At 41.2% G+C, this 23,944-nt stretch overlaps 1 protein-coding gene across 1 annotated transcript in view; it reads right to left on the reverse strand.

The window, feature by feature from the left end:
• DOCK1 (dedicator of cytokinesis 1) overlaps nt 1-23,944 on the reverse strand; it is an 827,740-nt gene that overhangs the window by 11,337 nt on the left and 792,459 nt on the right. The window contains exon 48 of the mRNA XM_053692513.1: nt 17,954-18,099. Coding sequence (XP_053548488.1) covers nt 17,954-18,099 — 146 coding nt within the window. The remainder of the gene's footprint in view (nt 1-17,953; nt 18,100-23,944) is intronic.

Raw genomic sequence — 23,944 nt, forward strand, 5'->3', positions numbered from 1 at the left:
GATACCAATACCAAAGCTTTAGGACACGGATGAAGGGAGGGAACAAGACAGGTACCTTAAACGGAAGGCACCACTGCTTGTAAAACCTTTCTCCCAAAAATAGCCTCCGAAGAAGCAAAAGTATCGAATTTGTAAAATTTGGAAAAAGTATGCAGCGAAAACCAAGTCGCTGCCTTACAAATCTGTTCAACAGAAGCCTAATTTTTAAAAGCCCATGTGGAAGCCACTGCTCTGGTAGAATGAGCAGTAATTGTTTCAGGAGGCTCAGGCCAGCAGTCTCATAGGCCAGACGGATGATGCTTTTCAGCCAAAAGGAAAGAGAGGTAGCAGTCGCCTTCTGACCTCTCCTCTTACCAGAATAGATGACAAACAATGAAGTTGTTTGTCTGAAATCCTTAGCTGCTTGTAAATCGAACTTTAAAGCACGAACCACATCAAGATTGTGTAACAGACGTTCCTTCTTCGAAGAAGGATTAGGACACAGAGAAGGAACAACAATTTCCTGATTAATATTCTTATTAGACACAACCTTAGGAAAAATACTGGGTTTGGTACGCAAAACTACCTTATCTGCGTGAAACACCAAATAAGGTGAGTCACACTGCAAAGCAGATAACTCTGAAACTCTTCGAGCAGAAGAGATAGCTACCAGAAACAAAACTTTCCAAGATAAAAGTTTAATATCTATGGAACGTAAAGGTTCAAACGGAACCCCTTGCAGAACTGAAAGAACTAAATTCAGACTCCATGGCGGAGCCACAGGTCTATAAACAGGCTTGATTCTGACTAAAGCCTGACTAAATGCTTGAACGTCTGGTACCTCTGCCAGACGTTTGTGTAAAAGAATAGACAAAGCAGATATCTGTCCTTTTAAGGAACTAGCTGATAATCCTTTCTCCAATCCTTCTTGCAGAAAGAACAATATCCTGGGAATCCTAATCTTACTCCATGAGTAACCCTTGGATTCGCACCAACAAAGATATTTTTGCCAAATCTTATGGTAGATTTTCCTGGTCACAGGCTTTCTAGCCTGAATCAAGGTATCGATAACCGACTCAGAGAAACCACGCTTAGATAGAATTAGGCGTTCAATCTCCAAGCAGTCAGACGCAGAGAAATTAGATTTGGATGTTTGAAAGGACCTTGAAGTAGAAGGTCCTGCCTCATTGGCAGAGTCCATGGTGGAACGGATGACATGTCCACTAGGTCTGCATACCAAGTCTAGCATAGCCACGCAGGCGCTATTAGAATCACCAACGCCCTCTCCTGCTTGATTATGGCAACCAGACGAGGAAGGAGAGGAAACGGTGGAAACACATAGGCCAGATTGAAGGACCAAGGCGCTGCTAGAGCATCTATCAACACCGCCTGGGGATCCCGGGACCTGGACCCGTAAAGAGGAAGTTTGGCATTCTGACGGGACGCCATCAGATCCAATTCTGGAGTGCCCCATAGCTGAGTCAGCTGGGCAAATACCTCCGGGTGAAGTTCCCACTCCCCCGGATGAAAAGTCTGACGACTTAGAAAATCCGCTTCCCAGTTGTCTACTCCTGGGATGTGAATTGCTGAGAGGTGGCAAGATTGATCCTCCGCCCACCTGATTATTTTGGTTACTTCCATCATTGCTAGGGAACTCCTTGTACCCCCTTGATGGTTGATGTAAGCTACAGTCGTGATGTTGTCCGACTGAAATCTGATGAATTTGGCCGCAGCTAGCTGAGGCCATGCCTGAAGAGCGTTGAATATTGCCCTCAGTTCCAGAATGTTTATCGGGAGAAGAGCTTCTTCCCGAGACCATAAGCCCTGGGGAGTCCCAGACAGCACCCCAGCCCAACAGACTGGCGTTGGTCGTTACGATGATCCACTCTGGTCTGCGGAAACACATTCCCTGAGCCAGGTGATCCTGAGACAACCACCAGAGAAGAGAATCTCTGGTCCCCTGGTCCAACTGTATTTGAGGAGACAAATCTGCATAATCCCAATTCCACTGTTTGAGCATGCATAGTTGCAGTGGTCTGAGGTGTATCCGTGCAAAAGGGACTATGTCCATTGCCGCTACCATTAATCTGATTGTCTCCATGCACTGAGCTACAGATGGCCGAGGAATGGAATAAAGAGCTCGGCAAGTAGTTAAGAGTTTTAACTTTCTGACCTCCGTCAGAAATATTTTAATTTCTACCGAGTCTATTAGTGTTCCTAGGAAGGGAACTCTTGTGAGGGGGGAGAGAGAACTCTTTTTGATGTTCACCTTCCACCCGTGAGACCTCAGAAAGGCCACTACAATTCCCGTGTGAGACTTGTCTCTTTGGAAAGTTGACGCCTGAATTAAGATGTCGTCTAGATAAGGCGCCACTGCTATGCCCCGCGGCCTTAGCACCGCCAGGAGGGAATATATAATAGTAGTGGTATTCTAGCGCTAAGAGTGCCCTAAGCTGTGACCAAAAATGGGGTCTAACCTACCCCAGAGGGAAGAGTTTACTGAGACAAAGGGATCAGTCCAGCGCCAAAAAGGCCAAGGGACAAATATAGAGTCTTGAAAAAGGTCTATTGAGGACCGAAACGCGTAGACCCTTTGGTAAGCATCTTTCCATTTGATTACTACTTAATTTAAACTGTATCACGCTATGTTGTTATTTTGGGTTACAGGTATCTACTAGGGACGACAATAAGAGCCGCTGATTGCCTAAAGTTTATTGGGATCCTTGGAATTTATCCTGTCACACCTTTACATATTTTTACATTTTTTCACAATTTTTACACTCCTATTTCCTCACTCTGCTTTGTCGTGTTTTGACTTGGTTTTTTGGCACACCACTGTGCTATTATTTGGATTGGCCACATTTGGATTTTATTGAACTAATTCTTCTGCCACCCCCTTTTTTATTTTTTGAACTTTTGGGATTTTTTGGAATTTTTTGTGAAAAAAATTTTTGTATTGTTTTTTACATCAACTTTGTTCTCCACCATCCTTTGTTGAAGAAAATTTTTCTGAATTTTTTCTGATCACTGACTGCGTATTTGCCTTTTTTGATTGACTTTCCACTTGTTTTCAGGATCGATCACCATCCTTTTGTATTGGAGTCTTAGTCTCCACCCGGCATCATTTTTTGTGGTTTTTTCATGATGTTTTTTTCATAATTATAGGTTTTTTTCATTATACATTTTTCAACTGTGTTGTAATTTGCCACATTGTATTTTTGTTTTTATTGTTGTTGCAATTTGTAAGTATCCACACCCAGGTCTGATCTTTAATTGGATCATTCACATCACGCTACACGAACCTCCCTTACTTCACCACGGTGCACACCACACTATGGATCCATAACTGACATCTTTAACCCACAGCCTCCTACGCTCTGTATGCTTAGATAGCTTGGTTTACCCAACACGTACCCAAGACTTCTATGTTGTTAACCAGTTCGTTAGGCTGGTATTGATTTCTTGATTTTGGTTTTGCTAGCAATTTTATTGTTTTAAACTAATTTTCTTTTATTGCATTTTTTAAATATATGCTCGGCACCAATTGCCAATGATTTGTTTTAACTCCTATTTTACCGTATATCGCTGTATTTGATTGTAATAAATCTATATTTTAAAGTATTGGCAGTTTTGTATATTTGTCCCTTGGCCTTTTTGGCGCTGGACTGATCCCTTTGTCTCACCGCCAGGAGGGACCCTAGCACCTTCGTGAAAATTCTGGGAGCAGTGGCCAACCCAAAAGGGAGAGCCACAAACTGATAATGCTTGTCCAGAAAAGCGAACCTGAGAAACTGGTGATGATCTTTGTGGATAGGAATGTGTAAATACGCATCCTTTAGATCCACGGTAGTCATATATTGACCCTCCTGGATCATTGGTAAGATTGTCCGAATGGTCTCCATCTTGAATGATGGGACTCTGAGGAATTTGTTTAGAATTTTGAGATCCAGGATTGGTCTGAAAGTTTCTTCTTTTTTGGGAACCACTAACAGGTTTGAGTAAAACCCCAGCCCTTGTTCCGCAATTGGAACTGGGTGGATCACTCCCATTGTATGTAGGGCTTCTACACAGCGTAAGAACGCCTCTTTCTTTGTCGTGTCTGTAGACAGACGAGAAATATGGAACCTTCCCCTTGGAGGGGAGTCCTTGAATTCTAGAAGATATCCCTGGGATACAATCTCTAAGGCCCAGGGATCGTGTACGTCTCTTGCCCAGGCCTGAGGGAAGAGAGAGTCTGCCCCCTACTAGATCCGTTCCCGGATCGGGGGCTACCCCCCCTTCATGCTATCTTGGGGGCAGCTGCAGGCTTCTTGGCCTGTTTACCCTTGTTCCAGCCCTGGTAAGGTTTCCAGGCTGCCCTGGGTTGTGAAGTGTTACCCTCTTGCTTCGCAGCAGGGGAGGATGAAGCGAGACCGCTCCTGAAATTTCGAAAGGAACGAAAATTATTTTGTTTGTTCTTTGTCTTAAAGCATTTGTCCTGAGGGAGAGCATGTCCTTTTCCCCCAGTGATTTCTGAGATAATCTCTTTCAATTCAGGCCCGAAAAGGGTCTTTCCTTTGAAAGGGATGTTCAGCAGTTTGGATTTTGACGACACATAGGCCGACCAAGACTTGAGCCATAACGCCCTGCGCGCCAGAATGGCGAATCCTGAATTCTTTGCCGCTAACTTAGCTAGTTGGAAAGCGGCATCTGTGATAAAAGAATTAGCCAGCTTAAGAGCCTTAATTCTGTCCATAATATCCTCATATGAGGTCTCCGTCTGGAGCGAATCTTCCAGCGCCACGAACCAGAAAGCAGCTGCAGTAGTTACAGGAACAATGCACGCTATAGGTTGGAGAAGAAAACCTTGATGAACAAAAATTTTCTTAAGTAAACCCTCTAATTTTTTATCCATAGGGTCTTTAAAGCACAACTGTCCTCAATTGGTATGGTTGTGCGTTTAGCTAGCGAAGAAACAGCCCCCTCCACCTTAGGGACCGTCTGCCACGAGTCCCGCGTGGTGTCAGCTATGGGCAAAATTTTCTTAAAAACAGGAGGGGGAACAAACGGAGGTGTTCTAGTTTAAATTTAAAGGCCAACGTATCTGAGTCTGTCTGAGGAGTAACCTTTCCCGAATCGGAAACGTCTCCCTCAGACACCACATCCCTCGCCCCCATTTCAGAGCGTTGTGAGTATATATCGGATACGGCTACTAAAGTGTCAGAATGCTCATAATCTGTTCTTAAACAGAGCTATCACGCTTGGCAGGTAACACGGGCAGCTTAGATAAAAATACTGAGAGGGTATTATCCATAACTGCCGCCAAATCTTGTAAGGTAAAAGATTTAGACGCGCTAGAGGTGCTAGGCGTCGCTTGAGCGGGCGTAACTGGTTGTGACACTTGGGGAGAGGTCAACGGGCTAACCTCATTACCTTCTGTCTGAGAATCATCGTGGGCCACATTTTTTAAGTGCAACAATATGGTCTTTAAAATGTATAGACATATCAGTACACGTGGGACACATTTTGAGAGGGGGTTCCACCATGGCTTCTAAACACATTGAACAAGGATTTTCCTTGGTGACAGACATGTTTAACAGACTAATAGTAAGACAAACAGGCTTAGAAATCACATTAATCAAGCAAAAACACACTTTGCAAAAAAACGTTACTGTGCCTTTAATAAATAAAAAGGGCACACAATTTTCCAAAACAGTGAAAAATGCACCAAACTTTCTGAAATTTTCACAGTATGTACCTAAAGCATTGGTAAGATTGCACAGCTAGCAAAAAAAATCGATTAACCCCTTAATGCCCGAACCGGATCAATAGTAAGCTAACAGACCGGTTAAAACAAATTTAGCACCTTGCCACAGCTCTGCTGTGGCCCTACCTTCCCTTAGGAGTTGGATTTATGGGGAAAAAGCTTCTTATGGGTCCTCAAATTGTAGCAGGAGCCACCATGTGAACACAGCCTGAAGATCTAGTCCATCTAACTGCGCATCTGAGGCATGAAAGTAGGCCCCTCCCACCTTACTCCGGTGCTGTGAGGCCTAAAGAAACACTCCTAGGAGTTATAATACTAGCCATGTGGGTAACAGCCCTGAAAGAAACCCAAAAGGACCTTCTAAGTGTCTCAAAAACAATGTTTATAAGTAAAAACCGTTTGCCATAAAAAAGTGTCAACCCATAAAAAAGTGTCAACCAGCATAAATTAGCCCTGTAATGCAAGCTTGTAATTCCATACTTAGTCTCTGAATAAAGCTTACCCTTCCCTCATGGGGATCTTATCAGTCCTTTTCTAGCATTATCACAGTCTTGTCTAGAAATAAATGACTGAACATACCTTATTGCAGCTTAATCTGCAAACCGTTCCCCCCAACTGAAGTTTTCTTGTACTCCTCAGTCCTGTGTGGGAACAGCAGTGCATTTTAGTTACAACATGCTAAAATCATTTTCCTCTCTGCAGAAATCTTAATCCCTTTTCTGCTGGAGAGTAAATAGTACAAACCGGTACCATTTAAAAATAACAAACTTTTCCTTGTAGAACAAAAACTACAAATCTAACACCACATTCACTTTACCCTTCCGAGAGAGACCCTATTGCTTAGAGCCGGCAAAGAGAATGACTGGGGGGTGGAGCTAGAGGGGGAGCTATATGGACAGCTCTGCTGTGTGCTCTCTTTGCCACTTCCTGTTAGGAAGGAGAATATCCCACAAGTAAAGGATGAATCCATGGACTGGATACACCTTACAAGAGAAATAATATTGATTAAAAAAAACAAAAAAAAAAACCCCACAAAGCCCCTACATCTCTCACATCTTTTTATTTATTTTTTAACCAGGCTACTGAGACATATCTAGGTTTACTAACATGATGTGTTGTATTGGTCAGACAAAGAGCATTCCCTGCACATTTTAACCCTTTATTACTAACGCTCATTTGTGTATTGCAGAAATGTATAAATGTTGACATTTTACATACATTATTTAAAATGTGTTTTTTTTTTAATGCAGTAATAGGATGACAAATAACTTAGTAATGGATTTAAAAGAAATGCAAACAAACTTTCAATTTAACAGTATTTATTAGCAGCCAGAAGGTTTAATAAGCTGTTGTAAAGATGAAAAACGATTTTGAAGTCCCCTATTATTTCCAAAGATATCCCTACTCAACTGTACAAGAGGCTACACATTATTTTACGCATAGCAAACTTCCCTTTACAGTCTCAATGCCAAGTGTTGCTTAGCAGCTGCCACTTAGTAAACATTTAATAACTATAAAAAAATGACTTAAGCATTTGGTTTTTGTCTAACCCTTCCTTACACTATGAAACATTTAAAAAATGTTTTAATAAGCAACATTTCTTTTTTTTATGTTAAACATCAGATGCAAACACAGATACAGAAGCATTCAGCTGCCAGTTGGGCGCATGCCATTGTCAATCTCTGGAACCCTGTCTGCAGAGTGCAATGAAATTGACTAGCGCTGGGAAAGGTGCCAAGGAAGCGGACTACAATATCAGGGACGCCAAAAGGCAAACTAAGCATTTTAAATATGCATAAACACTCTCGTTCTAACCTACACCAAACTATATCATGGCTGCAACAAACTGGAGAGTACATATATTTTGCCTGGGGAACGGTAAAGAAAAACAGTAAGGTTAAACATTGTGACCTTTTAAAATATTTATTGTTAATGCCAAAAAAAACATAATTTATGCTTACCTGATAAATTTATTTCTCTTGTAGTGTATCCAGTCCACGGATCATCCATTACTTATGGGATATTCTCCTTCCCAACAGGAAGTTGCAAGAGGATCACCCACAGCAGAGCTGGAGCTGCTATATAGCTCCTCCCCTAACTGTCATATCCAGTCATTCGACCGAAAACAAACAGAGAAAGGAGAAACCATAGGGTGCAGTGGTGACTGTAGTTTAATTAAAATTTAGACCTGCCTTAAAAGGACAGGGCGGGCCGTGGACTGGATACACTACAAGAGAAATCAATTTATCAGGTAAGCATAAATTATGTTTTCTCTTGTTAAGTGTATCCAGTCCACGGATCATCCATTACTTATGGGATACCAATACCAAAGCTAAAGTACACGGATGATGGGAGGGACAAGGCAAGATTAAGCGGAAGGAACCATTGCCTGAAGAACCTTTCTCCCAAAAACAGCCTCCGAAGAAGCAAAAGTATTAAATTTGTAAAATTTGGAAAAAGTGTGAAGCGAAGACCAAGTCGCGGCCTTGCAAATCTGTTCAACAGAGGCCTCATTTTTAAAGGCCCAGGTGGAAGCCACAGCTCTAGTAGAATGAGCTGTAATCCTTTCAGGGGGCTGCTGTCCAGCAGTCTCATAGGCTAAACGTATTATACTCCGAAGCCAAAAAGAAAGAGAGGTTGCCGAGGCCTTCTGACCTCTCCTCTGTCCAGAGTAAACAACAAACAGGTTAGATGTTTGGCGAAAATCTTTAGTAGCCTGTAAGTAAAACTTCAAGGCACGGACTACGTCCAGATTATGTAAAAGACGTTCCTTCTTTGAAGAAGGATTAGGACACAATGATGGAACAACAATCTCTTGATTGATATTCTTGTTAGAAACCACCTTAGGTAAAAACCCAGGTTTGGTACGCAGGACTACCTTATCTGCAAGAAAAATCAGATAAGGAGAATCACATTGTAAGGCAGATAGCTCAGAGACTCTCCGAGCCGAGGGAATAGCCATCAAAAACAGAACTTTCCAAGATAAAAGTTTGATATCAATGGAATGAAGGGGTTCAAACTGAACTCCTTGAAGAACTTTAAGAACCAAGTTTAAGCTCCACGGGGGAGCAACAGGTTTAAACACAGGCTTAATTCTAACCAAAGCCTGGCAAAATGCCTGGACGTCTGGAACCTCTGCCAGACGCTTGTGCAAAAGAATAGACAGAGCAGAAATCTGTCCCTTTAAGGAACTAGCTGATAATCCTTTGTCCAAGCCCTCTTGGAGAAAAGACAATATTCTAGGAATCCTAACCTTACTCGATGAGTAATTCTTGGATTCACACCAATAAAGATATTTACTCCATATCTTGAGGTAGATTTTCCTGGTAACAGGCTTTCCTGCCTGTATTAAAGTATCAATGACTGACTCGGAGAAGCCACGCTTTGATAGAATCAAGCGTTCAATCTCCATGCAGTCAGTCTCAGACAAATTAGATTTGGATGATTGAAAGGACCTTGTATCAGAAGGTCCTGTCTTAGAGGCAGAGTCCATGGTGGAAAGGATGACATGTCCACTAGGTCTGCATACCAAGTCCAATGCTCTCTCCTGTTTGATTTTGGCAATCAGTCGAGGGAGCAGAGGAAACTGTGGAAACACATAAGCCAGGTTGAAGAACCAAGGAAGATTGGCGTTCTGGTGAGACGCCATGAGATCCAACTCTGGTTTGCCCCAACGATGAATCAACTGAGCAAACACCTCCGGATGGAGTTCCCACTCCCCCGGATGGAAAGTCTGACGACTTAGAAAATCCGCCTCCCAGTTCTCCACGCCTGGGATATGGATTGCTGACAGGTGGCAAGAGTGGTACTCTGCCCAGCGAATTATTTTTGAGACTTCTAACATCGCTAGGGAACTCCTGGTTCCCCCTTTATGGTTGATGTAAGCCACAGTCGTGATGTTGTCTGACTGAAATCTGATGAACCTCAGTGTTGCTAACTGAGGCCAAGCCAGAAGAGCATTGAATATCGCTCTTAACTCCAGAATATTTATTGGAAGGAGTTTCTCCTCCTGAGTCCACGATCCCTGTGCCTTCAGGGAATTCCAGACTGCACCCCAACCTAGAAGGCTGGCATCTGTTGTTACAATTGTCCAATCTGGCCTGCGAAAGGTCATACCCTTGGACAGGTGTACCCGAGACAACCACCAGAGAAGAGAATCTCTGGTCTCTTGATCCAGATTTAGCAGAGGGGACAAATCTGTGCAATCCCCATTCCACTGACTCAGCATGCATAATTGCAGCGGTCTGAGATGAAGGCGCGCAAATGGCACTATGTCCATTGCCGCTACCATTAAGCCGATTACCTCCATACACTGAGCTACCGAAGGGCGCGGAATGGAGTGAAGAACACGGCAAGCATTTAGAAGTTTTGATAACCTGGACTCCGTCAGGTAAATTTTCATTTCTACAGAATCTATAAGAGTCCCTAAGAAGGAGACTCTTGTGAGTGGGGATAGAGAACTCTTTTCCTCATTCACTTTCCACCCGTGCGACCTCAGAAATGCCAGAACTATCTCTGTATGAGACTTGGCAACTTGAAAGCTTGACGCCTGCATCAGGATGTCGTCTAGATACGGAGCCACCGCTATGCCTCGCGGTCTTAGAACCGCCAGAAGTGAGCCCAGAACCTTTGTAAATATTCTCGGGGCTGTAGCCAACCCGAAGGGAAGAGCTACAAATTGGTAATGCCTGTCTAGAAAGGCAAACCTTAGAAACCGATGATGATCTTTGTGAATCGGTATGTGAAGGTAGGCATCCTTTAAGTCCACTGTGGTCATGTACTGACCTTCTTGGATCATGGGTAGGATGGTCCGAATAGTTTCCATTTTGAAAGATGGAACTCTGAGGAATTTGTTTAAGATCTTTAGATCCAAAATTGGTCTGAAGGTTCCCTCTTTTTTGGGAACCACAAACAGATTCGAATAAAAACCCTGTCCTTGTTCCGTCCGCGGAACTGGATGGATCACTCCCATAACTAGGAGGTCTTGCACACAGCGTAGGAATGCCTCTTTCTTTATCTGATTTGCAGATAGCCTTGAAAGATGAAATCTCCCTTGTGGAGGGGAAGCTTTGAAGTCCAGAAGATATCCCTGAGATATGATCTCCAACGCCCAGGGATCCTGAACATCTCTTGCCCACGCCTGGGCGAAGAGAGAAAGTCTGCCCCCTACTAGATCCGTCGCCGGATAGGGGGCCGTTCCTTCATGCTGTCTTAGAGGCAGCAGCAGGCTTTCTGGCCTGCTTGCCTTTGTTCCAGGACTGGTTAGGTTACCAGGCCTGCTTAGATTGAGCAAAAGTTCCCTCTTGTTTTGAAGCGGAGGAAGTTGATGCTGCACCTGCCTTGAAATTTCGAAAGGCACGAAAATTAGACTGTTTGGCCTTTGCTTTGGCCCTGTCCTGAGGAAGGGTGTGACCCTTACCTCCAGTAATGTCAGCAATAATTTCCTTCAAACCAGGCCCGAATAAGGTCTGCCCCTTGAAAGGAATGTTGAGTAATTTAGACTTCGAAGTCACGTCAGCTGACCAGGATTTAAGCCATAGCGCCCTACGCGCTTGGATGGCGAATCCGGAATTCTTAGCCGTTAGTTTAGTCAAATGAACAATGGCATCAGAAACAAATGAGTTAGCTAGCTTAAGTGTTCTAAGCTTGTCAATAATTTCAGTCAATGGAGCTGTATGGATGGCCTCTTCCAGGGCCTCAAACCAGAATGCCGCCGCGGCCGTGACAGGCGCAATGCATGCAAGGGGCTGTAAAATAAAACCTTGTTGAATAAACAGTTTCTTAAGGTAACCCTCCAATTTTGTATCCATTGGATCTGAAAAAGCACAACTGTCCTCAACCGGGATAGTAGTACGCTTTGCTAAAGTAAAAACTGCTCCCTCCACCTTAGGGACCGTCTGCCATAAGTCCCGTGTAGTGGCGTCTATTGGAAACATTTTTCTAAATATAGGAGGTGGGGAAAAAGGCACACCCGGTCTATCCCACTCCTTGCTAATAATTTCTGTAAGCCTTTTAGGTATAGGAAAAACATCAGTACACACCGGTACCGCATAGTATTTATCCAGCCTACACAATTTCTCTGGTACTGCAACTGTGTTACAGTCATTCAGAGCAGCTAATACCTCCCCAAGCAACACACGGAGGTTCTCAAGCTTAAATTTAAAATTAGAAATCTCTGAATCATGTTTCCCCGAATCAGAGATGTCACCCACAGACTGAAGCTCTCCGTCCTCATGATCTGCATATTGTGACGCAGTATCAGACATGGCCCTTACAGCATCTGCGCGCTCTGTATTTCTCCTAACCCCAGAGCAATCGTGCTTGCCTCTTAATTCAGGCAACCTGGATAATACCTCTGACAGGGTATTATTCATGATTGCAGCCATGTCCTGCAAGGTAATCGCTATGGGCGTCCCTGATATAATTGGCGCCATATTAGCGTGCATCCCCTGAGCGGGAGGCGAAGGGTCTGACACGTGGGGAGAGTTAGTCGGCATAAATTCCCCCTCGTCAGAATCTTCTGGTGATATTTCTTTTATAGTTAAAGACTGATCTTTACTGTTTAAGGTGAAATCAATACATTTAGTACACATTCTCCTATGGGGCTCCACCATGGCTTTCAAACATAATGAACAAGTAGTTTTCTCTGTGTCAGACATGTTTAAACAGCCTAGCAATGAGACTAGCAAGCTTGGAAAACACTTTAAACAAGTTTACAAGCAATATAAAAAACGTTACTGCACCTTTAAGAAACACAAATTTTGTCAAAATTTGAAATAACAGTGAAAAAAGGCAGTTACACTAATGAAATTTTTACAGTGTATGTAACAAGTTAGCAGAGCATTGCACCCACTTGCAAATGGATGATTAACCCCTTAATACCCAAACTGGAATAATAAAAGACAAAAACGTTTTTTTTTAAAACAATCACAACAACTGCCACAGCTCTACTGTGGCTTTTTACCTCCCTCAAAAACGACTTTGAAGCCTTTTGAGCCCTCCAGAGATGTCCTGGATCATGCAGAGGGAAACTGAATGTCTCTGTCAGTATTTTTAGCTGCACAGAAAGCACTAAAAAAGGCCCCTCCCACTCATATTACAACAGTGGAAAGCCTAAGGAAAACTGTTACTAGGCCAAATTCAAGCCAGCCATGTGGAAAAAAACTAGGCCCCAATAAGTTTTATCACCAAATACATAAAAAAACGATTAAACATGCCAGCAAACGTTTTATATTACAATTTTATAAGAGTATGCATCTATATTAATAAGCCTGATACCAGTAGCTCTCACTGCATTTAAGGCTTTACTTACATTAGTTCGGTATCAGCAGCATTTTCTAGCAAATTCCATCCCTAGAAAAATATTAACTGCACATACCTTATTGCAGGAAAACCTGCACGCCATTCCCTCTCTGAAGTTACCTCACTCCTCAGAATATGTGAGAATAGCCATGGATCTTAGTTATTTCTGCTAAGATCATAGAAAACGCAGGCAGATTCTTCTTCTAAATACTGCCTGAGATAAACAGTACACTCCGGCACCATTTAAAAATAACAATCTTTTGATTGAAGAATAAACTAAGTATAAAACACCACAGTCCTCTTACGACCTCCATCTTGGTTGAGGCTTGCTAGAGAATGACTCGATATGACAGTTAGGGGAGGAGCTATATAGCAGCTCCAGCTCTGCTGTGGGTGATCCTCTTGCAACTTCCTGTTGGGAAGGAGAATATCCCATAAGTAATGGATGATCCGTGGACTGGATACACTTAACAAGAGAAAAAAGTACAGTGCTTAAAACTAAGCACATAAACTCTCTTAATTCTTGAGTAAGAGTTTACCAGCTTGTGAAACTATAAATGAATGATCATTATGAACTACTGCCTATAATGTAAAAACAGCAACATTGTAAGTGTGGTTATTCATTATATATTAACCTGTGTATAGGAAACCGCACCTCATATCATTGCTGTATAGGATACCTCACCTTATACCATTGCTGTATAGGATACCTCACCTCATACCATTACTGTATAGGATACCTCACCTCATACCATTACTGTATAGGATACCTCACCTTATACCATTGCTGTATAGGATACCTCACCTCATACCATTGCTGTATAGGATACCTCACCTTATACCATTACTGTAAAGGATACCTCACCTCATTCCATTACTGTAAAGGATACCTCACCTCATACCATTACTGTATAGGATACCTCACCTCATACCATTACTTTATAGGATGCCTCACCTCATACCATTACTGTAAAGGATACCTCACCTCATACCATTACTATATAGGATACCTCACCTCATACCATTGCGGTATAGGATAACTTACCTCATACCATTACTGTATAGGATACCTCACCTCATGCCATTGCTGTATAGGATTCCTCACCTCATACCATTAATGTATAGGATACCTCACCTCATACCATTTCTGTATAGGATACTTCACCTCATACCATTACTGTAAAGGATACCTCACCTCATACCATTACTGTAAAGGATACCTCACCTCATACCATTACTTTATAGGATTCCTCACCTCATACCATTACTGTATAGGATACCTCACCTCATACCATTACTGTATAGGATACCTCACCTTATACCATTGCTGTATAGGATACCTCACCTCATACCATTGCTGTATAGGATACCTCACCTTATACCATTGCTGTATAGGATACCTCACCTTATACCATTACTGTAAAGGATACCTCACCTCATTCAATTACTGTAAAGGATACCTCACCTCATTCAATTACTGTAAAGGATACCTCACCTCATACCATTACTGTATAGGATACCTCACCTCATACCTTTACTTTATAGGATGCCTCACCTCATACCATTACTTTATAGGATACCTCACCTCATACCATTACTATAAAGGATACCTCACCTCATACCATTACTGTTTACCATTACTGTATAGGATACCTCACCTCATACCATTACTTTATAGGATACCTCACCTCATACCATTACTTTATAGGATACCTCACCTCATACCATTACTGTATAGGATACCTCACCTCATACCATTACTGTAAAGGATACCTCACCTCATACCATTACTGTATAGGATACCTCCCCTCATACCATTGCGGTATAGGATAACTTATCTCATACCATTACTGTATAGGATACCTCACCTCATGCCATTGCTGTATAGGATTCCTCACCTCATACCATTAATGTATAGGATACTTCACCTCATACCATTACTGTAAAGGATACCTCACCTCGTACCATTACTTTATAGGATTCCTCACCTCATACCATTACTGTATAGGATACCTCACCTCATACCATTTCTGTATAGGATACCTCACCTCATACCATTGCGGTATAGGATACCTCACCTTGTACGATTGGTGTATAGGATACCTCACCTCATATCATTGCTATATAGGATACCACATCTCATGCCATTTCTGTATATGTTACCTCACCTCATATGATTGCGGTATAGGAAACCTCACCTCATACCATTGCAGTATAGGATACCTCACCTCATACCATTACTGTATAGGATACCTCACCTCATACCATTTCTCTATAGGATACCTCACCTCGTACCATTGCTGTATAGGATACCTCACCTCATATCATTGCTGTATAGGATACCTCCCTTCATATAATTCCTTAAAAGTTCCCTTGAATTTCCTTTAGTGAGTAAAAATAAATATCCCAAATGGGTAACTCACAATCAGGGTGGCACTACCAAAACAATAGTGCATGTAAAGCAGGCTGGATTTTATTATTTTCTTTTTCCATTTTGGCATTTCCCCGCAATCAGAAACTCCAACAGAATAGTGTACCCGAAGAGAAAGTCAGCTGGAGACTGGGATACCCAGCATGCCCTTAAGTACTATAACTCCTATAGTGCCAAGAACATTATGAGTTACCCACTTGGGATCTTTTGAGTTGTCACTATATAAAACAGTACAGTCTACACTATGAGATGTACTTCTATGCTTGATTTCCAGGGATCCTAAAAGGGAGGAGTTTATATTCGCCAGCAAGAACAACCTGGTTCAACTGGGTCAGCTGGCGACTGCTACATCCAGCCTGCTTTACATGCACTATTGTTTTGGTAGTACCACCCTGTTTGTGAGCTACCCAATTGGGATATTTATTTTCTCCTTGTACACTATGAGGCGCCCTTTTGTGTTTTCTTTCCAGTAATCTCTCTGAGGTTCCCACACCATATGAAGAGGAGCCCTAGTGAACAGAAAGCCAATTTGCGGCTGGACTGACACACTGTGGAATATTTTCATTATACCATCCTTTGATACATTACATCTTTTGGGTTACTATTAGCGCCTCCTAGGACTTAGTCACTAAGCCTTATACACAACAAAATAGACTCCATCAGAAATGAAATCAGCTCTCAACATACTACCGGTCTCCCTCTCAAAAGCTCACAATCATCCAAAACCCAAATAGCCATAAATTTAGCTCTTTTGCCCCTGTTACAGAGGATGAAGTTTCTGCCCTTATACTATCCACTCACCTCACTACCTGTCCCCTCAACCCCACTCCCCTCCCTCTCTTCTACCCTTACCACTATACTCACACACATCCTCCATGTCTCTATAACTGTTGATAACTCCATCATTACCCCAACCTCACATGCCCGATGTCTTGGGGTCACAATGGACTAAGATCTTTCTTTCACTCCTCACATTCAGTCCTTGGCTAAATCTTGCCGCTTACACCTTAAAAACATCGCTAAAATTAGACATTTCCTTACACAAGACACAACAAAGATTTGAATCCACTGTCTCATCGTTTGCCGCCTCGACTACTGCAACTCTATCCTCTCTGGTCTTCCTAGCTGCCGTCTAGCTCTTTTACAATCCATAATGAATGCCTCTGCCAGGCTCATCTTCCTTGCACGTCGCTCTTCATCTGCCGCACCTCTCTGCCAATCCCTTCACTGGCTTCCTCTTGCCTCCAGGATTAAACACAAAATTCTCACTCTGACACACAAAGCCCTCAATTGCACTGCTCCCCCCTACATATCAGACCTTGTCTCCAGATACTCTGCCTCCTGTCCCCTTTGCTCCGCTCATGCTCTACTACTCTCCTCCTCTCTTGTTACCTCCTCACATTCCCGTCTTCAAGATTTCTCCAGACTGGCTCCCATTTTATGGAACTCTCTGCCTCGCTCCACAAGAATCTCCGCTAGTTTTAAAAGCTTCAAGTGCTCCCTGAAGACTCTACTATTCAGGGAAGCTTAAAACCTACACTAACCTTCCTATCTCCACTGCTATCCACTAAAACCCCATAGCATGTAAGCCTATGAGCCCAGCTGTTTGTAGTTCATCTTCATAAGAGCTGACTACAACAGTGCAACTCTCAGCAGGACCCTTTCTCCCCATTTGATACCTGTAATCGTTTTTATATACCACCTATGTTCATAGCGCTGCGGAACCTGTTGGCGCTCTACAAATACCTGATAATAATAATAATAATAATAATAAAGGGTCTCTCCACTTTATTATGCTTTGAAATTGTCTTTTTGTAAATATTAACCTCTCATTACACACCTGATGTCACAGTTCTGCAGAAAATGTTGGTGCTTCATAAATAGTAATAATAATAATAGTAATGCAAATTATATATCCTACTTGCTCTCTTATCACTACAGAAACCCAGCCCCCTTTAGCACTAAAGGGACAGCAAAGTAAAAATTAAACTTTCACAGAGAAGATAGGGTATGCAACTATAAAGAACTTCTCTGTTTACATATATTATGAAATATACTTTGTTCTCTTGGTGTCCTTTATTGAATAGCATACGTACGTATGCTCAGGAGCAACAATGCTGGGAGCTGGCATATGATTGTTGTCTGCACATAAATGCCTCTTTTTATTGGCTAACCAGATGTGTTCAGCTAATCTCTCAGTAGTGGATTGCTGTTCCTAAGTCTACCGTTCCACAATGGATACCAAGAGAACAAGGCCAATTTGATAATAGAAGTAAACTGCAAAGTTGGTTAAAATGACATGCTATATCTGAATTAACAAAGTTTGCTGGTACTGTTTTACTTTACTGTTCCTTTAGGTCTAAAAGGCACAGGCAAAGTTTATTTAATCCACTTAATAAAATATTGAGACGCATTTCAAAGAAAAAAAAGTAAAGCAAAAATGTGAATATGGTTTAAAGGTGTAGAATAAAAGTGGGATATGTAAAAGCACCTACCCATCTGAACCAGGTCTTGATGGTGTATTGTCAGATGATACGGAGGACACAGACACTACCGACAAAGGTCTGGATGAAGATGGCATCGTAAAGGATCTAACCATTGATCTAGGTCGAGTTCCACGTCTTTCATCAATGCTGGAAGACTACATTTAAAAAAAGAAAAAAAAAAGTTTAAAGGCATCTATATTTGTAAATGATTAACTAAACATATTTCTTGGCTTTATTTGAAGAAACATATCTGCATAACTAGGGTAAAAATGTTGCACTGCATACCGCAGGTTCTGTAAAAAAGTTTTGTAAATAGTTTTAGTGAAAAACCAAATTTTAACACAAAATTATTTCCTTGTTAACAGAAAAAGTGATCTGACCAGGGTCAGTTCTATGTGGGTGCAAAATTTCCCCCGATATTTAGTGTTCAACCCTGTTGGGCTTAGGAGGAGGGTGAGAAATGGCCCTCCTTGCCAATGTCCCTTTATGTTGAGCCACACCCAAAACTGCGCAGCTCCGTGCACAAACCCCCCACAGCTTTGCAACCACCCTCCTGTGGAATATCATCTGTGACTCCACCTGCCTGACTAAGTTCCCGACTTCCTGGTCCTGCACTGTGCTCTGCAGGGGAAGTGCCCCCCACATTTATTTTCTGCCATTGGATCTGACAAGTTTATTTCAAATTACTTTATGGTTAGAAATTTCCCAGATAAGAAAATTGAAGCATATACACTGTTAACATGCAAACAAAATCCAAATAATTGTAACAATAAGGATCTTGTTCTCAAACATATTTTATAATAAATCACAATATACTAGATGGTAAACGGATACCTGGTTTAAAATATAAAATTGCACAAAATATCTATCTGCAACTGATTATTTTCGGAACACTCTGCCAACTGTAAATACCTGATATACTTAACAGATTGAAAAATTCCAAACATCAATATATTCAGCTGTTCACCTATGCATACATTTGCACTCTGTCAACTACTAATTAATTTATACAGTACAAGCACACAGAACTCGTAACATTTCATCTACTCTGACAGTCCTAAATATAGAGATTTGTAGTTAATGAAATTGTGTTTCCTCAAAACACTGAGAAAGACAGACCAGGGCAACTCATTGAGATGGGGCAGTAAACAATTTTAGCCTTACCCAAATATTTCCAAAGTGGTAAAGGGAAAGTGGGCACCTTGAGGTTTTTATGTAGTATGTTTAGTTACACATGGTAAAACAACTTTGCAAAAGACTTTCATTATTTAATTTTTCATCTTTGCATGTTATTTAGCTCTGAAAATTGTGGCATTGAAATGCACCCTGTCAGGGCTAAACCTGCTACATATCTTTACCTAATTGGCTTTAACTGATAACAACTGCAAAACAATGCACTTTTATCTAGGATTATGAGTAAGACCCGCCTTGTTGTCTGCAGACTAAAGCCCAGATCGGTTCCTCCAAATAAAACAAATGGTGGTTGAAGTTTTGACATTGAAAAACAACTGCAGCAAACAAGACATTAAAGGGACATATTAGTCAAAATTAAAATGCATATAGATTAATTACATCTTTGAATATAAACATATTTACATTATGCATGTATTGGGCAAAAATGCCTGTAGTAAAAGCTATTAACATGTTTCTCTTCATGTGAAGCATAGCTTGATATCCTTAGTGCACCAGAATTTAAATATGCAGCTGCTCAGAGCGCCAGTGGGGGCTTATATCATGTTAGCAATTATGTCAATCGAGTCCTTATCGGATGATACAAGTATCTTAGTCTCTCTTAGCAAGTGCTGTGTTTAAAATGCTAGTGCACAGGGCATACTTAAAGGGACACTGAATCCAATTTTTTTCTTTTGTGATTCAGATAGAGCATGCAATTTTAAGCAACTTTGTAATTTTTCTTCGTTCTCTTGCTATCTTTATTTAAAAAGAAGGCATATAAGTTTTTTTTTATTTCAGAACTCCGGACAGCACTTTTTTATTGGTGGAGGAATTTATCCACCAATCAGCAAGAACAACCCAGGTTGTTCACAAAAAATGGGCCGGCATCTAAACTTACATTCTTGCATTTCAAATAAAGATACCAAGAGAATGAAGAAAATTTGATAATAGGAGTAAATTAGAAAGTTGCTTAAAATTGCATGCTCTATCTGAATCATGAAAGAAAAAATTTGGGTTCAGTGTCCCTTTCAGTACACTCTTGAAACAGCTATAGCTTTTATTAGAAATTATTTTTGTTAATGCATGTACATTCTATTCAAAACTAAAATGCACCCATATGCCTTCTAGTTTAGCTTGGAATGTCCCTTTAATTTGTTCTACAAATGTTTAGACTTGGCTAATATGTTATTCTATAGCAACACAACAGAAATCTCTAACAAGTTTATTATAGCCTATTTAATAACCACTAATAAGAAAGTCTGTCACAGTTACACACACACACATATGTGTGTGTGTGTGTAGCAAGTCTGCATGCTGATTGCAGTATTTTTATCCCCCCTCTGTAATACATGGAAAATGTATAAACGTTTGATATTGGGGCTTGTTTTTCTAAGAATGTGGATGTTTTTATTATATAGTAGACTAATTATTCACTACTATTTGTGTTTTCTTGGGACTATGGAATGCAACAGATTATACTAGCCCCTAAATAGTCTGCTCTTTGCAAATATTTAAAGGGACAGTGCACTGTAACATTGTTTTTCTCTTAATGTGTTCTCAATGACTTGTTATACCAGCTGCAGCATATACAATGTATGAGAAATTGCTTATTTACCCTTCTTTTTGCAAATTAAAGGGACATTATACACTCATTTTTTCTTTGCATAAATGTTTTGTAGATGATCTATTTATATAGCCCATAAAGTTTGTTTTTTTAAATGTATAGTTTTGCTTATTTTTAAATAACATTGCTCTGGTTTTCAAACTCCTAAACAAGCCCCAAAGTTTTATGAGAATACCGTCAGCTACCTACTCCAGCTTGCTCCTGTTTGTGTAAAGGGTCTTTTCATATGCAATAGAAGGGGGAGGGAGGGATTGTCTTATTTCCCACTTGCAGTGGGCTTTCCAATAACCTTTTCAACAGAGCCAAACTGAGAGCTTCTAAGTACGTTTTTAAACAGTTTTATACTGGATTTTTATATCAATATCTGTGCATCGTATTCTTTATAGTAGTGTCTTTTACATGCAGTTGTATAAAAATGAGTGTATACTGTCCCTTTAAATAACTGGATTTGCTATTTGAAACCACAGCCCATCAAAATAGGCTTTGCTTGCTGACAGACCAGATCTAGTTATCTAATCACCCAAATGCTTCTCTTTCTTATCTCTGTCTCTGTACAATACTTTGAAAAAACAATTGAAAATTAACATTTTAGAGCTTTATCTCTCCACCTCCCACTGTGAGTGTATTTTCTTCTGCTGGCTGTGTTTACATCATTTTTAATAGCCTATACTGAGGTATATAAACTTCCAGTATAAGTAGGGATACTACAGGTTAAATCAGCTGTTTCAAATGCCAATATAAATGCCAAGGAGCCATTTGTAAACAATTTAATACACTCAAGCAGGTAAATTGGATCATTGGGAACAAATTAAAGGAGAGATAATGTTTGGGTAAACTGTCCCTTTAAGAATATAACTCTTTAAATTAGTTGGTTTTAGAGCATCTTTCTCTGACAATCATGAAAATGTGCAGAACATCTTCTAAGCAGATCTGGTGGAAACCTAATGGCCAATTTGCTGTCTGAACAATAAAAACATAATTTATGCTTACCAGATAAATTAAATTCCTTCCGGATAGGGAGAGTCCACGGCTTCATTCCCTACTGTTGGGAAATAAAACACCTGGCCACCAGGAGGAGGCAAAGACACCCCAGCCAAAGGCTTAAATATCCCTCCCACTTCCTCATTACCCCAATCATTCTGCCAAGGGAACAAGGAAAAGTAGGAGAAACATTAGGGTATAAATGGTGCCAGAAGAAAAAAATAAATAATAGGAGATCGCCCATAGGCAAGAAAAAATGGACGGGGACCGTGGACTCTCCCTATCCGGAAGTAAAGGAATTTATCTGGTAAGAATAAATGATGTGTTCCTTCCTAAGATAGGGAGAGTCCACATCTTCATTCCTTACTGTTTAGAAAACTATACCCAAGCTCCAGAGGACACTGAATAAATAACGTGAGGGTCTAGAAGAAAAAGGTGATTGCACTACTAAATATCTTTAAAGTGGCCTACAAATGTACAAAGTTGGCCTTATATATAGTTGGAATGGCCCCAAGGTGCGGTGTATAAACAAACACTTTTACAGATACAGCTAAGATACAGTTGCATAAAAAGTAAACACTTGTAGCACTCTATTCTCACGTATATTTTGGATATTATTGCTGGAGGGTGGTGTGATACTACAATGAAATAAAAAATTAAACTTTATTAGATATTTTTAAAAGATGGATACTTAAAATCAACTAGAAGTATTGGGGTTAATTTCTTGTATAATGTGATAATACTTTGTAATTAGGTGGGTCAGTGTATTGCCGGGGTTTTCATACGTTGTAGTATCTGGGGTCCTATAATGTTTAGATCCTCCAGGCACGGATGTGCAACTCAGGAGATGTTTAGGTTCATAAAATATTATCCCCAAGTTAGTGTTAATGCTTGGTGCAAACAGTATCAGTATTCATTTTGCCACATAGTTAGAAATCCCTATACAGGGGTTATTGAAGTTATAAAAAACAGTTTTGAGAAACTCTGTGCACAGAGGCAATAGCCAATAAAAAGAGAACCTTCCAAGATAACAATTTAATGTCAACGGAATGCAGAGGCTCAAACAGAACCTGTAGCAAGACCCGAAGAACAAGATTTAGGCTCCAAGGAGGAGCCCCATATCTAAACACAGGTCTGATTCTAATCAAAGCCTTAACAAAGTACTGCACGTCTGGAAGCTCAGACAGTCTCTTGTGTAATAAAACCACAGGGCCGAAATCTGTCCCCTCAGGGAACTAGCAGAAAGGCCCTTCTCCAGCCCATCTTGGAAAAAAGATAAGATCCTGGCAACCTTAACTCTGTGCCAGGAAAAACCACGCTCTTCACACCAGAATACGTAATTCCTCCACACCTTGTAGTAGTTACGCTGAGTAACTGGTTTACTAGCTTGAATAAGAGTATCAATGACACTCTCAGACAAACCTCTCTTGGCTAACACTAAGCATTCAATCTCCACGCAGTCAGCCTCAGAGAATCTAGATTTTGATGAACAAATGGCCCTTGTATGAGCAGGTCTCTGCGACAAGGTAACTTCCACGGAGATGAGGACATCCCCACTAGATCAGCGAACCACGTCCTTCGCGGCCACAATGGAGCAATCAGGATTACTGATACCCGCTCCTGCTTGATGCGGGCCGCCACTCAAGGAAGAAGCGGTGATGGAGGAAAAAGATATACGAGTTTGAACCTGAAGGGCACTGCTAGTGCATCTATTAGATCCGCTTGGGGATCCCTCGACCTCGACCCGTACCTGAGTAGCTTGGTATTGAGACGGAATGCCATGAGATCTGTCTCCGGCATCCCCCACTTGCTGCATATCTCTGCAAACATCTCAGGGTGGAGAGACCATTCCCCTGGATGGAAGGATTGCCTGCTGAGAAAATCCGGAATGTGGATCGCTGACAGCAAATAGCTGTGGGCCTCAACCCACTCCAGAATCTAAGATACTTCCTTCATCGCCAAGGAACTTCTCGTTCCCCCCTGATGGTTGATGTAAGCCACAGAGGTTATATTGTCTGATTGGAATCTGATAAACTGGGCCGAACCAAGAAGTGGCCAATCCTTCAAGGCCTTGAAGATTGCTCGCAGTTCCAAAATATTGATTGGGAGGACTCCTTCCTGAGTCCACACCCCAAACAGCTCCCCATCTAGATAGGCTTGCGTCCGTAGTCACAATCTCCCAGGATGATCTTAAGAAGCATATCCCTAAGGACAGATGATCT

The sequence above is a fragment of the Bombina bombina genome, chromosome 9, assembly GCF_027579735.1.
Source record: "Bombina bombina isolate aBomBom1 chromosome 9, aBomBom1.pri, whole genome shotgun sequence".
Lineage (NCBI taxonomy): Eukaryota > Metazoa > Chordata > Amphibia > Anura > Bombinatoridae > Bombina > Bombina bombina.